We start from the raw sequence: 20,799 nt of genomic DNA, 5'->3' as shown, positions 1-20,799 counted from the left end.
TAAATTCAATGCTGGACTTTGAAAAGCCTTTTTTCCTATTTCTAACTTTCCCTGCTTCATTCCCTATCTCTGTATCTATTCCCAAAGGATGTTTTCAGCACTTCTAGTCTTCAAGGGCCACATGCTGTGTGTGTGCTAAGAGTTATCTAATAACGTTTTTTATCGCCTCATGACAGCTGATGTGTGAGAGTTTCTTAGCACAAGGCCCTTTCCTGGGAAAACATAGCAAAGAGTATCAATGAAAAGATCAGATATGCTGAAATCCTCTCTAGCTCAAGCTTCACTCTTCTTTGGCAGAAATTCTGTTTTCTGTTGACTTTTTGAGCTGTATCAATTCAGTGTGATTATCTGTTTCTTTTCCATCTTGCAGAATAATCTGCATCTCTGTCTTTCTTACTCCCTCCTCTCCTTTGGCTATTTATTGGAGTGCAGTATATTCGGGCAACCTTCCTTTCAGCTTTCTGTAGCCTTGTATTTTATTGATACTACTGTTTTTTTCCTCTTTTTTACAGTCATTACCCCATACATACCCTGTTCTTCATTTTAAATGGCTGTTTTGGTGAATGGTATTTCCTTGGGCTTTTATTATCAACTGATGTGTGTTCTATACCTTTAATTAACCAGTGCTTCCTTTCTCTGGATCTTCCATCTTGCATATGACGACCATATTTTATTTTGTTTACACAACTTGTTCTTGGCAGAAATATCGGAGAGCTTGGAATAATGTTCCTTGTATCATTCCTATGAATGCATATTTTGCTTTTTCTATGTCTGTATGTRCCTATTGAGGGAAAGAAAAATAAACTAGTCCAGTGTTTACCCTCCTCCTTTAACATCATCTATTTAGTTACAGTGAAGTGTAACTAAATGTACCTGTGTTTATGCTAAAGCTTAAGTAACTTTTGTAGTCCCTCTGCTCCTGCCTATCTTATATTTGTGAGAGCATGTGTTTTTTGAAAGCCTTGTCACTCCGTAGAACTGGTTGCTCCAAGGAGCCTCCCACGTTGAGYGTTGCCTGATGCGCAGCACGCTGGGCAGGGGTTGGTAGCCAGATTTCAGACAGCTCTGCAGACATGGGGGAGCAGGACCGGTTTGTGTTCTCTTTCTGACCCAGCAAAGGCATGCAGTATTCTCGTAAGAAGGCTCAAGTGTTTTACTTCATTGTTTGCTTGAGGGGCAAGGTACCCTGTATTTTAAAAGATACCATGAGTTTCAAAAAAATGGGATTGACAAGTCCACCCAGGCATTTGACAACTTTTTAATCTTGGAAACAATTTTTACCTCTTTATAAGCACTGTCTCTGTGAACACTACTTCACATATTTATCAATCTGTAGTTAGCTTCATATTTTCATGTTGTCTTTTTTACGTTGTTCTTTTTCTTGTCTGTAACTTTGGGGAAAAAAAAAAAAAGCCTTTCAAAAAAGCCTTTCTCATTCAGGAATGCACTTGTGCTTAGAATATGGAGAACACTTTTTTTTCCTTCTCTTTGTCAGTCTACTAAAAATTAGGCCCATATACTTGGTCTYTTAATTTATCAGGCTAAGCAGATAGCAGTAGTTTAGCATCATGCAAAATTAAGGAATATAAAATCTCGTTACAAAAAGGCAATTTCTCCCRCTTGCTGCAGTCACTTGCCACAGACAGTATGTGTTACTGGTCATCAGAACTGGGGCAGATCTTTAACTGGGATGGGCTTTTTGCTGAATGAGCATCAGGTCGTCTGCGTTTGGAGTATCTCCTTGCTGTGTCTCTGACCATGGGGGGACTCCCGTGATCGAGATGGCTGTGCTTAAACTTCCTGCAGAACACACAGTGTTGACTTAGTATCATGAAATCTAGCTCTCTAGTTTGAAGGTAACCCTGACTTGATCTAGAGGTTATTTTATTTCATACCCATTAGAGCCTGTTAAGTGTTTTCATTGGGAGTAGTTGATGGGAATACCRCTTTTGGCAATCTTGTATCCTGACCGTCTATGTCAGGATATGACTATATGGCTATGTTTTCCTATGTGGATTCAGCAGTAATTCACGGACATTGTGTGAATTTAGAGATCTGCAGGAGAGAGTTACATCTGGTAGCTGTTCTCTGGGTCATGTTAAAGAAGTACAAGGAACAAGATGAGAAAATCTGAGTGTCTACAAGTATTAGTAGAGTATGTAAAGGATGAGATGCTGACAGTCTTTTTATAGGGAGCAGTACAGTGTCTCAAATAGCCATGACTACTTGTCTGTAGAGACTTTCTAGGTGGAAGAAGCAGCTATATCTATTTTGCAGGCAGCTTCTCAGATGTCCTGGAGTCCAAAGTGTTATTTGAAGTCATCATGAAATGCCACTGCTCAAAGCCAGGCTCCAGAATTTCAGTAAATGAGAGAGGATGAAGAATCTGAGGCTGAACTAAACCAACAGACTCACTGGTGCACTCCTATTTCCCAAACATAGTAAATAGAGGGAGATTGCGTGTGTTTTCTTTTAATTAAAAAAAGATAGTGTTTAATCCACTTCAGATTAGTTTYCTGCCATCCTGAAACATTAATGCGTCTCTCTCACTGCTTGCATCGGSCTTGATCTGCATTCCAGGTAGCATTTCTTCCCCTTTGGCTATTTCTTGCTGAAGGAAAATTGGGGGCAGCTTATTCTGCGCTTGAAAAAAGGCAGTTTGCTCCAAAATTAGCACAATTGTACGCTGAAAAGTTGAAACTGATGGTGCATGTTGTTCTAAGGTTTATCATCCCCTTACCCTTTTTAGAATCAGCAAGAGGGAAAATGGCTGGGATAATTGCATTTAGCCTATTACAATACCCACTCTCTCCAACTGTCAAAATAACTAAAAATTACATTGATTTTTTTTTTTCAATCCTGATTTGTCTTTTGTTCCACCAAACAAATGTTAATTACCTTTTGTGGGAGAAATGAGAGTCAATTTTATTATAATCCCCGTGTATTTTGTTAAATAGCTGCCTAGGAAAAGGAACTCCACTCTTGATTAGATGAATCCAGCACCCTGTGTAATGCTCAGTAGCAGGGACTGATTCTTGGACCCCTTTCCTTAACTAGCTGCATGTTTTTAGGATTAATTTTTGCTCTAATCAGGATACTATTGCAGAATAATGAGACTAATCTCTAGTGCACTTGCACTCAAAGCTGTTTTGGTGCCACGCTGACGTTGCACAGCTAATGACATTGGCCAGAGTGCATTTCCTAATTAGAAAAGTGATTTAAAGATTGTACCCAAGTACACAATTTTAATTAAGTGACTTTGAGCAGGCGAAGCACTGCAGCCTTTCCAAACCACCCAGTCCTTGTTGCTTGTTTGTTGTTGTTTGCTCTTTTATTTCATAGGTGTGCAGTTGTATAGARAGGATCTCTAGCCCATTTTGAGCTCCCTGTTCCTTTTGCCGTTCACTATCTGTAATAACAGTCAGTAATATCTGGAAAGCAATCAGCAGTGGGCTCCTGCTAGGCACTGGACTGAGAAATATCCCTGAGATTAGAGAGAACTTAAAAGCTTKGCCTTGAGTCTGGACTGAATGAGCTGTAAGAAACGAATAGCTACTTGATGGTGAAACTATTCCCTGCAAAGTACTTGCCTGCTTGCTGTGAAAGCCCTTAGAAAGGTATGAAAAATACAAAATTATGTGTCTGTTACTGAGCTCTGATATACGGACATGACAGAAGACCCCATGTAAACTCTTCTCTGAGCAGGATTTTTCACATATGGTGGCAGACTGATATGCACCTATTGGATCAAATGAGTTTAAATGAGAATATTTTGCCTTTGCAGTTTCCATAGCCTTTTTTTCCATAGCTTTTCCTTTTTTTTCCCTCCATTTTCAGTCACCTCTTTTCTTCTGTTGCTTTTCTCCTGTGCTGTTCCTGGGATCCGTGCCTTTGCATTTCTCTGGGCTAGCAGGGGTTTGTATGTGCCAGTTCTCAAAGATCTGTATTTACACACTATTTTTACATAGTAAAAAATAACATTTTGTTAATTTTTATTCTGTTTTTAAAATTAAATTGTTTCTTCCATTTAGATGTTAAAGCTGTTAGAACTTTGTCTACCCTAAAAATCAAAGTTTCAGGGCTTTTCAGACTTGGCGGCTTAATTTTTCTATGATCTCTAACGAGTGTCTGTACTTCAAAGGACAGCACAGATGGTACAATTCAAAAAGGTGTTTCTGAAACTAGCTTGCATAATSCTAGAGTAACTTAGCAATATATTTTACCCCTTGGTAGCCTTTTCTCTAGGCAGAATATACTAATTTTCTCTTGCACTTTTCAGAGAGCATCCCAAAAGTACTTTCTTCTCCTTCAGCTACTTCCTCCTAACATACATCATCAAACATCCTGTTAAAATAGCTTTTATGGTGGTACTGTGAATTCTCCCCTATTCTCCACTGGTGCTAAGTGTGCTTCAGGATCTACAAGGGAGAGGGCTCACAATGGCTCATACAGCCACTTGATCCTCATCTTTGGCCTCACGCTGCTTAAAATATTTTTCTTTTCATCACTCTGGTTTTGGTATTTGTAAGCAGTCTATCATGATTAAAAAAAAAAAAAAAAAAAGTAAGGAAAAGCCAAACAGAGTATACTGTGACTTTCTGTTCACAGTTCCTACCCTGCACACCAAGTATCCCCTCCCCTTCGTTAACCTCATTTGCTAATTAGAGCTCCAAACCTGGAGCAGATGCTTTATTTTGCATATGTACATAACGAGGTATCCGAGTTCTGCTCCACTCCAAGATACTCTTTTGTTTCAACCTAGAAATTCCCATTGCAACGTGTCATTATTGGAATAGCTGGGGAGAAGGTTAATATGAAGAACATTYGGTTTGTGGCTATTTAAACTTCCACCTAATACACATTTAATTTATGACTGCTTGGTTACATTTTTATGGGTACCAAGAGAGCACTCTTGGTTCAGGGTAGCTAAATTATATTGAATGTCAGAATTAAAGCATAGGCATCTTGATTGTTACTTGCATCTACTTTTCTGCGTGTTTGGCTGGCTTGGTGGGCTGAGATACACAAATCCCATGCTGGAGAAATGTGGAGGGAGAGAAAATGGGGAAGGAAAGGAGTGCCCAGAGAGTGAGCAGGGACCATGGAGCCAGGGCCAGCAGGACATGGGAGGCTGCTGGGCTGAGATGTGGTGAACACGCAGCAGGAGATGGGAGAGGTAGCCTGGARTCCTAGAAGCAAAGGTGGGGTGGGAGAGGCTGTGAAGAGGATGTCAGAAAAGGAGTTGCTGCTGCTCCTGCACATGTTGACTCTGTTCGAGTGAAAATCTGCCCCGCTCCTGCACCATGTCCCCCACATCTTCCTCCTGTGAAAGCTCCAGAACAGTCAGGAATCTTCTAAAACTGATTCTGACGTTGAGATGCTGGAGGGCTGACCACTGCCTGGGAAGCAGGTACTGGGGATGCGCAAGTTTTCAGGCTGGAGAAATCCCTAAATCCAGGTCTCTCCTGGTCTTTAATCCAGGCTCTGTTACAGGGAGGGATACCTCTTAATTTAGGATTTGATTGGTGGGAAATAAGAAATAAAGTGAAGTGTGTCAGCCAGCTGGAGAAGAGATTCTTTGTTAGAATAAACATGGGCTGTATTCRAACTAACTGATCCTCAAAATGAAGGACAACAGATTCCATTACCAATTCCTGGATTCATCAAGTTCACCAAGAACAACTACTCTTTAATATAATAAGCAGTATACTTGAAAGGAGCGAATACTCCCAGCTCCCTTCGGAGCACTTAAGTGTTTGCACTACCTGTGACATAGGGAGAGGATAATTCTGACGTTAGATTCGAGCAATGATGTGACAGGGACTGCTTTACGGTGGAGACCAAGGCACAGCTGTGACTACTGACTTCCAATTAGTATTAATTTGGAGATAATTTCTTCAGACAGAGCAAACTGACCTCAGGTTTACATAGCAAAATTGTATATTATTCAAATAAACGTCACACATCCAACCAGTATGGTTTGTAAGCTAATACTAAAAATGCAGTACATGAAGGGAACGCTCAATTAAGTGTTATTGAGTCATTATGATTCATATCTTCTGCAAAAGTGAATAAGAAAAGTAAAGAAAGGAGTTGTCGTTACGATAAATTTGCATATTATCTAATGAAGGATGCATTTGACTTGCAGAGTGAAGTACCTCCTCTGTCACTTCAGTTTATGCAGTAGTAGATTCATGAGTGTTAGTGCTGACTCAAACCTTGTATAAAAAGACTTTTAATTGGTAAACTCTGGGCAGAAAATGTTTGTCTGCTGCTTCCTACACCTTGTCACCTAGTCCTGTTTTGATTCTATCATCTGATGCTGTGGCAGGATATAAAAGCTCATGATCTGAACTCTTCTTTTACTGCAGTCTCTGCTAGTTCCTTCCCCATCCTTCTGTCTCTTCGCACACCTCTTGTAGCAGACTCTACTGTAGATGGTCATGTAAATCCTGCCAATGTGCAGGAATCTGCTCCTTACACTTGGGAATCTTTCTTGCATCCTTTGGCTTCAAYCAGCTTTATGGAATCTAGAGCACACTGATTCTATAAGGAAGACCAAAATGGGAAACCCAAGCGTGTAAGCTTCCCATCAGCTCTTGCTTTTGTAGCTTCAGCAGTCTTGAGGTATTTTCTTCTTCTTAAAAACAAATCCTTCCAAAAAATAATGGTTAAAAGTTTCACTGGCTGCTTTCATGCATCTCAAAGTAGACAGCATTAAGGCTGCTGTGTTAGGTTAGCACCAGCACGTGAACGGCATCTTTTCCTGCCTTTGGTTTCTGCTTCTCACGTGGCACTGTGCAAAGACCCATCTCACAGATCTGTACCAGCAACTTGCCTTCCTGGGAGCTTTCCACGGAACGAAGTAATCCTAGGAGTCTTCTCTTATGGTAATTTTCATTTCATTCACATCAGAATATTTTCAGGCATTTTCCCTAAATTTTGTAACATCCTAAGTGAAGCTAAGTTAGATTGTTACATGTTTTCTTGAAAAGATAAAATTTTCAAGAAATTTTCAATTTTTTTGTGTGATTTTTGCCCTTCATTAGARATCTAGCTATTTCTGTTCTAATTCTCTGTTTCTGTAAATGTGATTGCTGGAGTTCTTGGAACAGAATTTCTCAGGGCAGGCAGAACCTTACGATTTATAGCATGAGTTCACAGCGAACCAAGTGACATAACCCACTACTTGGTCCTTGTGCTTCTGCAGAGCCTCTTTCAGTACAGAATTGGACACGATGCTTCCCTGGGATAAGTATTATCCTCTCAACTTCAAGGAATAAGTGTCTTCTGTSCCATTTATTGAAGTACTTTTGAAATACCATTACAGTATTGTCAACAAWCACTGTTTTTACCACAACAAGGAGAAAGGCAGGAGATCATCGAGATGTAAGATGGGAAAAGAATAAACTAAAAAGTGCACAAGTCACGTTGTAGAGCAGCATACACTTTCCTGGTTTTTTGTTTTGTTTTAAGAATTTGATTCTAGATAAATGTAATGGCTAGTTAGGAAAGAAGGAAGAATTTCAAGGTAAGACTTTCTCTAAACAGACAATGAATCAAAATCATAATTTAAAATTACAACAGAAATGGATTTTTCATCCTTGTCGCCATCAGGTATGGTGGAAATGTTGGTGAATTTCTGCTGAGTATCATTTAAGTCTGTGAAATACTCTTAAGTATGCTTTCCATGGAAATGATTACTGTAAAATGAGTATTAATGATGAGAGCTGATGACTACTTCAGGTCTTGAAAGTGAGGGAGAGGATGAGAATAATGAAAATAGAGAGGAGGCGGATGGTTTTATAATAGGGGATGATGATTTTTCAGTTCATTCAGTGTGTGCCCGTCCACTGTGAGGATGCCCTCTCTACARAAGTAAGTAGTTGTCATCCCTCAACAAAATAAGAAGGGAAAAACCTTATAGTAGCACAGTCACTTTCAGTCAAACATAAACATAGCAGTGCAGGCTTCAGTTTCAAGAAAAAAACACATGCCAGAGTGAAAGGACTAGTTTCTGAAAGGAATTCTGCAACATARGAAGTGTTGTCTTCAGTTCTCCAAAGGCAGCTCTGTTAAGTTGGCTTCTCTTGCTGTTGTGTAGTTTAACTCTGCAGCCTCAATACTGTGTTCACTGACACTTCTGTGCACCTAAGCAGACTTCCCCTTGTTGAGAGTCCAGTCACGTTCTCTGCTCAGGCACCACGCAATTTCTCCTGGTCCTTATATCTCACCCTTGCTGAATGAGTGGCGACACTCTATTATGAAAGAAAAAAATGCCTTTGTGTGCACATAGTAAGAGCTAATCTCAGTTGCTTTGTTCTATAACAAGGCAAGAAAGGGCTGCTGAGATTAATAGGCAATGTGAAGAGGAAGCATTTCCATCCATCTTCAAATGAGTTGATTTCAAGTGTAGTACAGAGCAGTATTCCAATATTCTCTAGCAAATCACTGGGGAAAAAAAATAGATTTAAACATTGTTTTTCCTTAATAAGATGAAAAGATGTACATAGAGAGATGCCCAGAAAGGTTTCTGGGATGTGGAGGATGATGTCTGAGGTATGAACAGAAGAAATAGCTTAGGGAAAAAAAGGAAACATTAGTGTTTGACCAAAAAAAGTCGACYAACTCTGATGTTGTACTCATTATCACTCTGTTAGTTGTGTTAACTTGCTGCTCTGTGGCCACAGCTGGTGCTGCCACTTGCTTGGGGTGAAGTTAACTGCCAGAGTAAGGAAGTTGGATGGATGGAGCAGAGAGCTGCAGAGCTGCTGCCTCCTGGGGCATCCAGGCCCTTCCTCACAGGTGCTTGATGGGGCAAGGCCAGATCTGATGTCACATGAAGCTGTCACTGTGCCCAGCAAATGTGCCCGGTGGCCTGTGCCAAGGGCTGTTCACTTATATCCTTTGTACCATGGTACTTAATGGGTTGAAAAAGCACCTGTGCTGTTGGATTCATCATCTCCTTAGCTGTTCTCCTCTGTCTCATTTCAAAAGCACTGGGTCACAGAAAAGTGGCCCTCTGAAAAGCATCTGTGATTAGCATGGTCTTCWTGCTGAGCTGAAAATTCAGCACACACACACACACGTGATGAATAGTTTGTGATGATTTATAGTCTGAGGAATAGTGTCCACAGTGAAGGTGGAAGGAAACCCAGATAGGCCAAAAATACAGACATATGATTGCAGTCATTGAAAGTGGCAGGAAAAAGGGGAGTATCTCAAGCTACCGCTGACTCAGCTGTTTAGAAATATATATATTTGTGGGTTTTTTTTTCTAAAGCAATGAAATTGTTGCAGTTTTGTCCCTGTCTTCACTGACTTCAGGTTTTCTGTCTCATCTTGGGGAACAGGCACATTTTCCCCAATAAGAATTCCTCTGCAACAAATGCACAGATAATATATAGATTTGATGCCATTGTTGGCCAGAGTAACTTTATTAAAAATCATTTTTAATTGTTTACTTCTTAGTTGTCTTGTTGGTTGTGTATAGTACTGCCTAGCAAAGGCTCAGAAAAATCTGATGTTTAATCCATAGTTACTTAGTGTCCCTGTCTACTTGTCTTGGCTAGAATTGTAGAAGACACTGAAAATCAGGAGTATTTYGAGTGAATTAGTGGCTACATCCTTCAATCAGTTTTTGCTATATGGTTACTTTCATAAGTTCTGTCTTAAACTTATTGTATGCATTTTTATCTCATCTACTTTATCACTTCTAGCCTGCTTTTCACCATTAACACCATCCTAATTTAAATTTGCTGTCATTAAGAAATGTTTTGCCATCTGTCATTTGCTCCTGGACTGGTGAACACTCTACCCTAAAATTCARTCTCTTGGTATCTTGGGTAGGTTTTAGTCCGAACTGAATGAAGATATTTTTGAACTCAGTGCAACACCTTCTAGAATTGCCTTCGGATCCTTAGTACTCAGCTAGTGCCTKTAGTCTCCTCGTCCTTGAAGCTGTGCAAATGCATGCATCCTRGAGGAGCAAAATTGCTCTCATCTGTTACAGTTTGCGGAGGACGGCTTGTTTTCTCTCTACTCTCTTATGCTGGAATGGAAATGTCTGCCTTAACCATCATTGCCTCTGCTACCATCAGACTTGATTCTTCCCTCCAAGCTTCTCATCAGCTCCTAAACATAAAATAATTTTGCTGTTTCTATGCCTTTCCTAAGAGATGCATCTCTGCCAGCCTTAGATCTTATAAGTTTCTATAGGCCTCTTTGAAATTAAATTCGTTTGAATGGCCTGAGWATTGTTCTGATTTCTTTTTCTTAGAGCAGCCACTGTTCTATCTACCTGTTTCTGCCTGTTCTTAATCCCCTTTGTTTTTAACTGTATTGTAAATCATAAAATATCCAGTTGTGCTGTACACACTATAGTACGACGTACAATAGTGCTTCTCAGCCTGCTTTTGTCTAAAGACCTGCTACATTTGCTGAAGGAATTCAGCAAACCATCTTGCACAGTATTGACAGGGTTTTGCATTTATACTCAAATGCAACTTTGGCTATACCTCTAATGCTAAACAGCTGAGCTTTTTCTGTCCCTTTTGTTTGCATGTGTGGAGATGTGTGCATTTGTTTTGTTTTAGTATACATTGGTATGAGGTGACAGTCATTTCACAAGCCTCTTCTGGAGTTTAATGGAGTTGAAAGCAGCTACCCAAAACAGATTTCCACAGAAAATCCTTTTCGTTCTGTAATGGCAGTAATTCTCTGTGGGATGAAGACAATTGAACCCATTTTCAGTGTGATGAGTGAGGCTTTTCAGCCACTGAGAATATGCGGTGAATTTTCTGGGTATATTCTTTACATCCTGACCTTTTGGGCAAAGTAGGTAGAAGCTCCCATACTTCAGTTAGGACTCTTTTTTTCCTAAGACACTTTCAAGGCTGAAATTTTCCATTCTCATTCTGCCTGTGAGAGTCCTTTACTGCTGTTGGATTATCCAAAGAGCCACTCAACTGGGCCGTGTGGCAGCTTTCCTGATCGAGTGTTTTGACCTCTTACAGGAAGCAGCCAACATGCTCCATCTTATGCAGAACAGGCTGAAGGAAGAGGAACAGAACCTACTGAAGAGTGGCAGTAAGTTGCATTTCTTTCCTGCCTGTACTAGCAGAAAAATTGCTAAGAACAAGCTACTTTATATACAAGTATCCACTTACAAGCCTGAAGCTGAACGGAGATGGGTCAGCCACATGGGGATACACATAGAGTCAACAGGCTATATTGGAAAAAGTGGAATGATAATGGCTTGCAAAGGACAGCAGTGAAATTGGTAACCTAATCTCCATGAAATGCTCCTGCGCCTTGCAAATTTTACCTGCAGTGCTGAAACACTCCCTCGTTAAATACCCTATGAATTGCAGTGAGCAGATTTAGCCTTCATTTTGCTGYTATCCAAGCCTGCAAGGACTGGATGTGCACACTGCAATTGTCCCAGCACAAAGGAATTGCTTGGGAAAGGTTGGTGGCTGACAAATTTCCTTAGAAGATTTCACCCAGGGAATGTGGGGAGACGAGTGGCCTCGTGGGTGTACGGGACCCCTCGAGTGCCCCGTGTTGCAYGTGTGCTTGTGTGCCCTGCAAACCTGCGCTACAGCTCCTGTTCTCGTCTGCTACACGTGTGCCCTGGAGTTAGCTGTTGTGCACAAGCTGGTTCTGTGTATGTATCAGATCCTATATCTGATATAGGTATCAGATCACAGCTTTTGCAGATGAAAAGGCCCTCAGTTTAAAATCCTCTTAAGATCAGTAATCTTCAAAGAGGTGGACCCTGTTTACCTGCTTGCACTGCCTAGGTTTTAGGGTACCTGCAAAATGTCAAAGCAATTAAAATTCGGGGAATTTTTTTTTTCTCCACTCAATTTACTTTTAATTAATTAGAATCCTTGCTGAGCATCAGAAGAGAAGTATAACCTCCGGAGATTTTGCAGCAAGCTCACACCCTGGATTTTGTTCCTTTTGAGTTCAGCATCAGCAGAACATCCTCATTAGTTGTTGTAGGAGTTTAATATTGTAATAGGTGCATTTTTATTGTGTGGAGAAAGAATAGAAGGAAGGTTAATTCTCCAGAACAGAGAGTTTGCATGAAAGCTCAAGTCACACGTTCCAATGTGCGGACAGATGTACTCTGAGCAAGCTTGTGAGAGAGAGAGCTCCCTCGTTCGTGCCCCGCTCTAATCTCATGTCTCCATGATGCTGCCTTCTCCAAGGTGGAGAAGTTTCAGCTGGAACATATGGGATGTTTAATATCAATCACCAGAACTGTTTTGAGGATTTTCTTGAATGAGAAAGTCCATGTCCTGCTCTCTGCCAGTTGTCCGGGCAGTTGTAAGTTCAATAAGGGGAGAACATCCATGATGAGCAATTAGCAGCACGAAGTACAGCGTGAAGGATTCCTGATCCGCTTCACTTGAAAAGCTGCACAGTGATTTTTGCATCTCTGAAATACTTGAATCTTGCCTTTTAAAGGAGGGAACCTATGGTATCTAGGAAGACACGATTGCGACTGATAATGACATAGAGAATATTTCTGTGATCGTTACCCAAGTATTTAATTTGTTGCCTTGAGTGTTTCTTCTAGTGATGAGATGAGGTCGTGGTTTCATTGCTGGCTCATTTACTGATTGTCCTGTAACCCTGGGCAAATCCAGCCATTCTTCTGGGCCTTTGGCTGCTCTGGTCTGCCTACAGCTTTGAAATCTGTGGCACTGCACAAGTGTAACTAGCAGAATAGTTTGGCTCTTGGAGGTCGTTTCCACGGGCATGAGCACGGAATAGGGCTTCCTTACTGGAAGCTCCAAGTTCTTCATCACTGGAAGCTCTAAGTTTCATTTACTGAATTTTGTAAAGCCATCCGAGATGGTTGTTGCTATTACATAACAATCAATGTCAGCCTTTGCTTAACCTTTAGACCAGACCCCACTCCCCTCCTCTCATTATTAGTTAAATGATGCCTTTTATACCAAGATACACTTATTTGGGTAAGCAATGCAGAGGTTGGTGTTTTAAATGACATAGTGCCCTGTTAGGGGGATTTTTACAGAAGGGTTAGCATAGGATCCTGGTCTTGAGAAAAGGCACAAACTCTGCACAAGTGAAAATAAAGAAGCAGCAGCAGAATCAGGGCAGCTTAAAGGAAAAYGTAGTCAGTTTTGCCCATCCAAACCAACCCAAAGGTTAATTGTAGTGAAATTCACACTTGAAATAAAAAGTGTGATAGGAGATGGAGTTTCTGCAACTGAGGTTTCTCCCGAGTCTTGCAATCTTGGTCTGGCAGTCAGTGTTTTTATCTGCTTGTACCATAAGCATCATCTATTTTCTGAAAAAATGGTGTAAAGTTTAACAGGTACAAACGCTTAAACTTTATTTCATCCCTATTCTGATATTCCATATTCTTATTTCACCATATTCTTCATATTCTTATTCATATTCATTATTTATATTAATATTTATTATTCATATCCTTCATATCCTTATTTCACCATATTCTGCTATGCCACATCCTCATCCTAAGCTAGGGTGGGCCCTCTTAATAAGCCACAGAGAAGGCAGGAAAGGGTTTCCCTTGCGGTCAGAAAGATCTTTCTAAAGTAAATTTTAAAAGAAAAATGCTTATTCAATTGCTTTTTTAAGAAACCCCAAAGGTGTTTCCGGAGCACGGGCAGTGCCTCCTGCCAGGGAAAGGCAACGGGAAAGGTTCTCCAAGTGCTGCTCCACGTTGTCCCCGGGCGCTGCAAACCGCTTAATGAGCCTCTTCTAACAGCATAAACTGGAATCTGTTGATAAATTTGTTACCATTAACTGATAAAAGCGTTGGGCCTGTCCCCGTAAGCACTCTTACCTTTGCGTGTCTTAGTAATTGATGCACTTCTCTTGCTGTCTGAATCCTTTGACCTTTTCTGCCGCTAATTTGGTAAGAAACGATGGCAAATTAACAGTTCATTTGTCKGCAGAAAAAGTTGCAGGAATTCTAGATATCTCTCACTTCAGTTTCAGRCTGAACTAACTTCAGAGAATCCTGGATCATAGCCTATATTTTTTGAAAATAGGTTGTGGAAGATACGTTAGATTGTGCAGGTCCAGGTTAGGAATATAGAAAACTGCCAGATAAGTCCTGACACTCGCATAAAATTTGCAAAAATATTTGGTGTAATTCAGTTACAGTCTGCGCATTTGTTGGTTTGTTTTTTTGGAAATACAGTATAAATCACCTCTTATTTCTCAGAGCATCTCCATAAAACAACTGCCCTACAAAAAAGCTAATACTAAGTGGAAAAAGCAAAATTCTTAAATTAATCTGAGGAYGTTGAACTCTAGATATGGGTCAAGATTTTCATATTATTTCTATAGTAAAAATAACATGCAATTAAGTAATTGCAGCAGTACAAAATATGTTTCTTGTGATGAATGATAAGGAAATTACTGGTATTTTTTGCACTCTCTATTTCACATAAGATGCTGCTAGAGAAACCAATGTACGATGTGGTGCTGGTCGCACAGGGTGGTGTTTCTCATGCACTGTTGTCCTTCTAGAACCTCCATGGCTGGTGCAAGTCAAAAAAGTGCCGAAGGATGGGAAAATAGGGCTTGGTTTTATTGTTCAAGATGGAGTAATTCCTAAAATATATTGGTTACTGTTCAGATGACCACTGTAAAGACTGTAAGACTGTTGTCAGAGACACATGGAGAGCTTTGGTGTGGACGAGGGGACTAGGAAAGTCACTGACCACAGCAGATATTGAGGATTTGTTTCTTCTGGTTCATCTAGAGTAAAAAAAAMCACATTTGCTAAGCAAAAAGGAAAATGCGACAAATGTTCTAGTGTAAGYTTTTTCTGATTAATTGGCTTATTTCGTTTTCTTTCTCTTTTTTTTGTCCATTTGAAAGTGGAATGTATCAAATAAGAAAATTCAAAATATTTGGTTTTGAAAATTGGAAATAATCCCTTCACATCTTCTGAATATTTCCCGTGTTTCTCTTGACAGAAGCTATGCAGAAGCCTTCCTTTCAATTGGCAACCGTCGCTGTAAAATTCTATTTGTTGTTTTATTTTTATTCCAATGAATATAGCACTTCCTGCAAAACCTGGGCCGAGCTGCAGTTAGGTAGATGTGCAAGGCTGCAGATGCAGTCACGGCTTCGTTAGCACAGCCAGGCAGCCGTGCGTCGTCTCGCTCAGCCGCTGAAATGAGGCGAGGTTCGCGGCGCGCAGGATGGGGCTTTTGGGCAGTGTCCTCTGACCAAACTCTTCTCCCAGCAGGATTAGCTGATGCCTCTGGAGAGCTAGAGCTGGGCCCCATACCCACCTACAGTGTTGGCCAGATSTGCTTACTTTTTGGGGGACAGGCAGGTGAAATGTGCTTAACTACCATCTCACTTGATTAAGCAGYTTTTTTTTCCTAGTTCTAAAATTTCCTTGAGTTGTTAATTGAATTTTATTCTGGGATCAAGTGGCTGTCRGTTATGCGTTTGTTTTTCTCATAATGCACCTTCCCCAAAATCTACATCTTACTGATTCCAGTAATTGCTGGGGAGACGATGCTTGCGTTTTCAAAGCAGTGATTTTTATTATGAAATTATATGCTAAACTTAAATTAAACACGAGTGTTTAATTCTAAAGCTTATCACTAAACTATGCACCTTATGCTCCTTATCTTCACCCCAATGCCTTCCTATTTTACAGTTGCATACATTTAGTTGCATATTTATGCACAGAAACAAATCTGTARTTTAATCACTGTAAGCTATTAAATCATGCTGGTTTTCTTTCAAGCATTACAAACYACCTAGAATTAAATCATTATCAACACCAGTCTGTTCAAGTATCTGCCCCTTCTCTCTTTGGAAACAACAAGTGAGATGTGGAAACAAATAACTCTCTTTGAGAGCAGCGTTTTTCACCTATGGTCAGCATGTACCTTTTACTGCTGAACTGATTTAATTGAAACAAATGTAGATGATTAAAATTTATGAAGTGGAAATGTTGAAATGTAAAAAAAAAAGGAGAGTCTAAACTCCCAAGTGCAGTATATTCTCTCACAGTCTCACACACCCGTATAATGCATGAGAGTTAACTGCAGCAGTGGGGAAATGGGCCAAATAGTGTCTCTATGGTTCCCTTTTCATAGTAAAAATGCAGGGTTTAGTAAGCAGAGCAGCATTAAGCTCCAGGAGGCTGCCAGCCTTGGCTTAAATTCGGGCACATGGATTGCTGAATTGCAGTTTATTGTTAAATGTCAAATAATCTCCATGTAAACCCATGCAAATCTCATAAACCAGCTGCGCTAGAGGGTGTTCTGTACTTCCCATGTCACTACGTGTGAATTTGGAGTTGTAAGCTTTATTGCATTCATTGCTTTATGCTGATGCTAAAAGCAATGCACATTTTTCTCCTTAGAGAGTATTCCTTAGCTCCTGGAATTGAGGCAGTGTCATTTCTACTGGTGCAGTAACACACAGGGAGGGAATGTGGCTTCTCCTAGGGCAGCAGATAGATTCGCTCTATGTGTTGTTAATGAAGCTTCCTCAATTGTCAACTTTCCGAGAATAACAAGAATATTTAGCTGAAAATTGGACAKTGAGCGTATACAATGAGACCCTGTAGTCCTCTAGATGAGTCACAGCAAGCGTGAGCCTAATATGCTGTTTAATCCCATTGTGAAGCCTCTCCTGAGCTTTTATTTATCTTGTGTATTTGAATAATTTTTCAGCAATATGCTCAGTTTCTGCCTCCTTATTTGTTGGCCTGGCACAGTTCTGCTGTGCTGGTGATCACTCYGGCTGTATACAGGGCAGAGCTGGGCTGGGTGATAGCAGCTCCTGAGCCATCCGTCACAGAGCTGGGGCAGTGCAGGGTGGTTATTTCTTTGTAGGTGGAAATGTGCTGGATTGCTTTCCAAACGGCTTGCTGGAGACTTGGAGGCACAAATGTTATTGTTGCTGAGCTTGCGTTTGCAGTTCCCGGGTTTCCTCTTCCTCCCGTGTGCTTTGACTATAGCAGCAAGCCTGGGTTTCCTATTAGAATAGGGGCATCAGCGTTCCAGCCACGCTGGGTAGTGAAAATCCAAAGTCTTGCCATCCGCTCACAAAAAGAGTAGCTTCAAAGTCACAACTTGGAAGGGAAAATGTCGCACTGAATTGATGTGCTGCTAATCACAGAATCAGATCCGCTTGATGAACCTTTCTTCGTTTTTACTGAAGAACAATCCAGGATTTCTCGCTTCCAGAAACAGAAGTGAGATGGTCCCAAGCTCTTGCCCTTGCTTGTCGAGCAGGTTTGGAAGCTGTGGCCTGGAGCGGAGACACGGGAGGAGCTTCCCAAGGAACGCTAGTTTTGTGCTAGTGCGTCTGCATCTGGGCTGAGCAGGACAGAACTGCAGCTTCACCATTAGGCTTAAATATTAAAATTGGCCGAGAAGGATCGAAAAAGAGGTCAGTAACAAGGGGTGGAAAGGAGCTAAGAAACTTGAAAGGAAGAGGCAAAGGCTGGGTGAGCAAAAAGCTGTGTTTRAACCATTTCCTTTCATAAAGCAGCAGCTTGGAGCCCTCCAGCCATCATTCTYTCTCCAAAGTAGCTATCACTTCTATCCCAAAGCACAGGATCTTACAGCAAGTCCCATTTTCCAACGGAAAAATGCTGTGGGGAATTGTACGATGACACGAGCTTCCTTTTAGCAAGTGGAAATGGSTTGGGAGTGGCTGGAGAGTAAAGGAGTGCACTGCAGGGAGCTGGAAAGGTTCACGTGGTTCAGGAGAGCATTAAGCCACGGAGGAGGGATGGGCATTTAGGGAATAATGATTCTGAGTATATCAAAGGAAGGCAGCAGATTCATACCTGTTYGATTTGTTTTGGTTGGTTGATTTTTTGTTATCTTCTGCTTTTTCCCAAGGGAATTGTATTTTACATGTTATATCTGAAAGTTTGCAGCCACAAGTGGTTTAAAAAGGAAACAAAAATAAGACTTTCCAGAAAAGTGAAATAACAAATTATAAAGCCCTGTGTTTTATAACAACAGCGTCTCTTCCCTGAGCAGAGTCRCATCACTGACCCTCTGCTGGGAGACAGTTGCAAGCCCAGCTACACCCAGCGTGCTGCTGACTGGGCTTGTCACGCTGGGTCATGGGCAGAAMGCGCCGGTTCCATTAGCCCGGGTCTCAGCTGGCAGCTCGTGCTCAGGAGGGCCTCGTGAAGAGGCTGAAGTGCTAATGGGAACAAAACTGGAATGGTTTGACAAAGGAGGCACGYTGCTGCTCTGTGCCAGCATCAGCCTGGCCAGTGGTGCTGCTGGCAGGAGTACCACGTTTGAGAAAAGCTTAAAAGGAAGAATTGCTACTCAAAAAGAAATACCCCCAAAGCACAAAACAAGCCAAAATAGCAAGATAGTGTTTTGGTCATTGCCTGAGAATTTTAGCGGATGAAGCAGTCTTGGTATTTAACATATAGAGCAGGAACCAACGTCCTTTAGGTAGGCTGCACGTTGCTCTTCCCAAGSCATGTGCCTGGGCAAGGACAAAACATTCCAAATGCCTGAAAATTTCCTGAATACCAAGTAAACAGAAAGAGTATTCGGGTCATGCTGCAGTAAGTGATTCTTTCACTTGCCAAAGAGGAAACTGCAGTACAAATAGAAATCATAGCCAGCACTGGTATGAGTCTCATAATCTTATCAGGATATCAGATATATCTCTCATGTTTTTGTCCTTAACTTAATATTGCATTGAAAAAAAAAAAAAGATAATGGAAAATTGTCTGGTATTCATACATTGCTTAATACTTAAGTATTTCAAAGACATATCAACTTGTTGCCGGTCATAAATAAAAGCAGTTATTTCCTTTTTCCGCCCAGATGTGTGTAACTAAATGAGCCTGGGAAGGGTTGCCCGTTTTCACTGAGCGATTCCCGGTGCTGTAGCCGTCTGGAGCTCAGAGGGCTCCTCGCTGCTCAAATCACATCTAGATTAAGCCCCTCTCAGCCCAGGACCTGCCTCATTTCCTGGCTGTTTGAGGAGTAATCACAAGTAGCTGGGAAGTAATCACTACCGGCTGTAGCTGGGAAGCAGGACTCACTCTGGAGAGACAGGGATGCTGCAGAAGCAGGTTGGCATAAGCAGATTTTTTTTCCATGCTTTCAATCAACTGAAGGACAGTTTAATCTGAGTTCTTGAGGCTTGTTTCAATTCAGTGACTGGGGAATGGGAGTCACCTCTTGGGAGGAGTTGGTTAGGATAGGAAGGAGAAGATGAAAAGGCAGATTATGAAAGTATCTGGAGCAGTTCACGGGTCTTAAGAAGTTCTCCAGTGTTTCCAGGAGTCTTGGGTTTAGACATAGCGAATTCAGTGCATGTGAAATGTTTCATTGTGCTTTTCTAACCCATGGTTAAATGAAAAACATAGAGTCTAAGGGGATGTATTTTGATGCTGCTTATTACAAGGTAAAAGACTTGAAGTTATATTAATAACCCCATAGATTCTAAATGCTTGTAAAAGATTCTGAAATCAATTGCTGAAATTCTGACTGTATATGTGATTCATAGCCAGGGAGTATATTTAGAAAATTGTCTTTATGGTACAGTCTGAGAATTGTCTCGGRGGTTTTTATACTGTACATGCTGTTCATCACAAGGTCTTTAGCTCTGATGTCCACGATGTTGCTTTCCGTAGTGGGGACCACGAGGTTGGCTGTGTCCATGTGTCGTCAGTCAAGCCAACGCTCTGTTTGCTGCTGCAGTTTGAATTCACCTTGGCCTGTAACAGCAGCAGAGACTACTGATGTGTTCTTCCACCCAGCTGCTGCTCAGCATTGTTCTGCCTTGGTTCAAATGTTATTACTCACCTGTTTTTTTCCTTTTGTTTTTACCCAGAAAATGACGATTCTGACGTAGATATTCAGGAAGATGAAGGATCTGATAGCGAAGGGGAAGAGAAGCAGATAATGAAGCAGCGCACAGCCATGGAGACCAAAGTACAAGGTACCTCAACATGTCCTTAGTTTACTTTATTCAGAAAAACACCCTGAAAACATCCAAATCACCTTAAATGTAAGAACTTGTAGAGTTCAGGGATATTGCAGATTTCTCTTGAACTTGAAGGGACAGTGTWTTTTGGAGAAAATATAGTGCTTTCAAGGGAGTGTGTTTGGGAGGGTTTTCTGGAAAAAGCACCACATGAGAAGAATCTTCCCCTGGTTTTGCCTTGCAGATTCAGGAGTACCATTGTACAAAAAGCCTTAGAAAGGTAATTGCGTTTCTGGGTACAAAGACAGCACTTTTCCTGTTGCTTTAGACACTAGCCTTGATAGGGTCATCTTCAAAAGGAGACTGTCAGTGACAGTGGCTTTATGAACTCACTAACAGTTGTGGGTGCAAGACACCTGGGTTATTTCTCTTGTGGAAAGGCATCTGGCTTCTGTCTCAGCTTGCATGTAGTGAAGTTTTAGCCTCTGGCTACTGATTTCTGTGGACTCTCATCAGTARCAACTCAAAGAAATTGCTTTCTGCAAGGCTGTGTTTAACTTATGTGGTCCGGGGGAGGAAAAAGTTCTGCCCTAATTTACAGTCCAGCAAAGTGAAACCACAAAATCTGGCTAGTTCTCGCTGGCGTTCTTGTCAGCTGTGAGGGCAAAAGCTCTGGATGAAGTATTTAGTTGGAGTGGTTTGGTGTGCTAGTGCTTCTGCTCACACCCATTGCTTGGATAGACTGCATTTTTTTTTTCTGAGCCTAATTCTATTCTTCCATCTCTGAGTGAGGCTAGAAAAATGCAGAAATCCTGATATTTACTATTTTATTTTTTT

At 41.1% G+C, this 20,799-nt stretch overlaps 1 protein-coding gene across 6 annotated transcripts in view; it reads left to right on the top strand.

Annotated features, from left to right (window-relative positions):
• Positions 1-20,799, top strand: part of CLUAP1 (clusterin associated protein 1) — a 52,659-nt gene that overhangs the window by 23,069 nt on the left and 8,791 nt on the right. For all 6 annotated transcript variants that reach the window (XM_026049106.1, XM_026049102.1, XM_026049105.1 and 3 more), the window contains 2 exons: positions 11,016-11,088; positions 19,870-19,977. In XM_026049106.1, coding sequence (XP_025904891.1) covers positions 11,016-11,088; positions 19,870-19,977 — 181 coding nt within the window. The remainder of the gene's footprint in view (positions 1-11,015; positions 11,089-19,869; positions 19,978-20,799) is intronic.

This window comes from Nothoprocta perdicaria, unplaced genomic scaffold (genome assembly GCF_003342845.1).
Source record: "Nothoprocta perdicaria isolate Ctin4 unplaced genomic scaffold, notPer1 scaffold_59, whole genome shotgun sequence".
NCBI lineage: Eukaryota > Metazoa > Chordata > Aves > Tinamiformes > Tinamidae > Nothoprocta > Nothoprocta perdicaria.
Note: the sequence above shows the minus strand (reverse complement) of the source record. Positions and strands in the feature narration are given on the sequence as shown.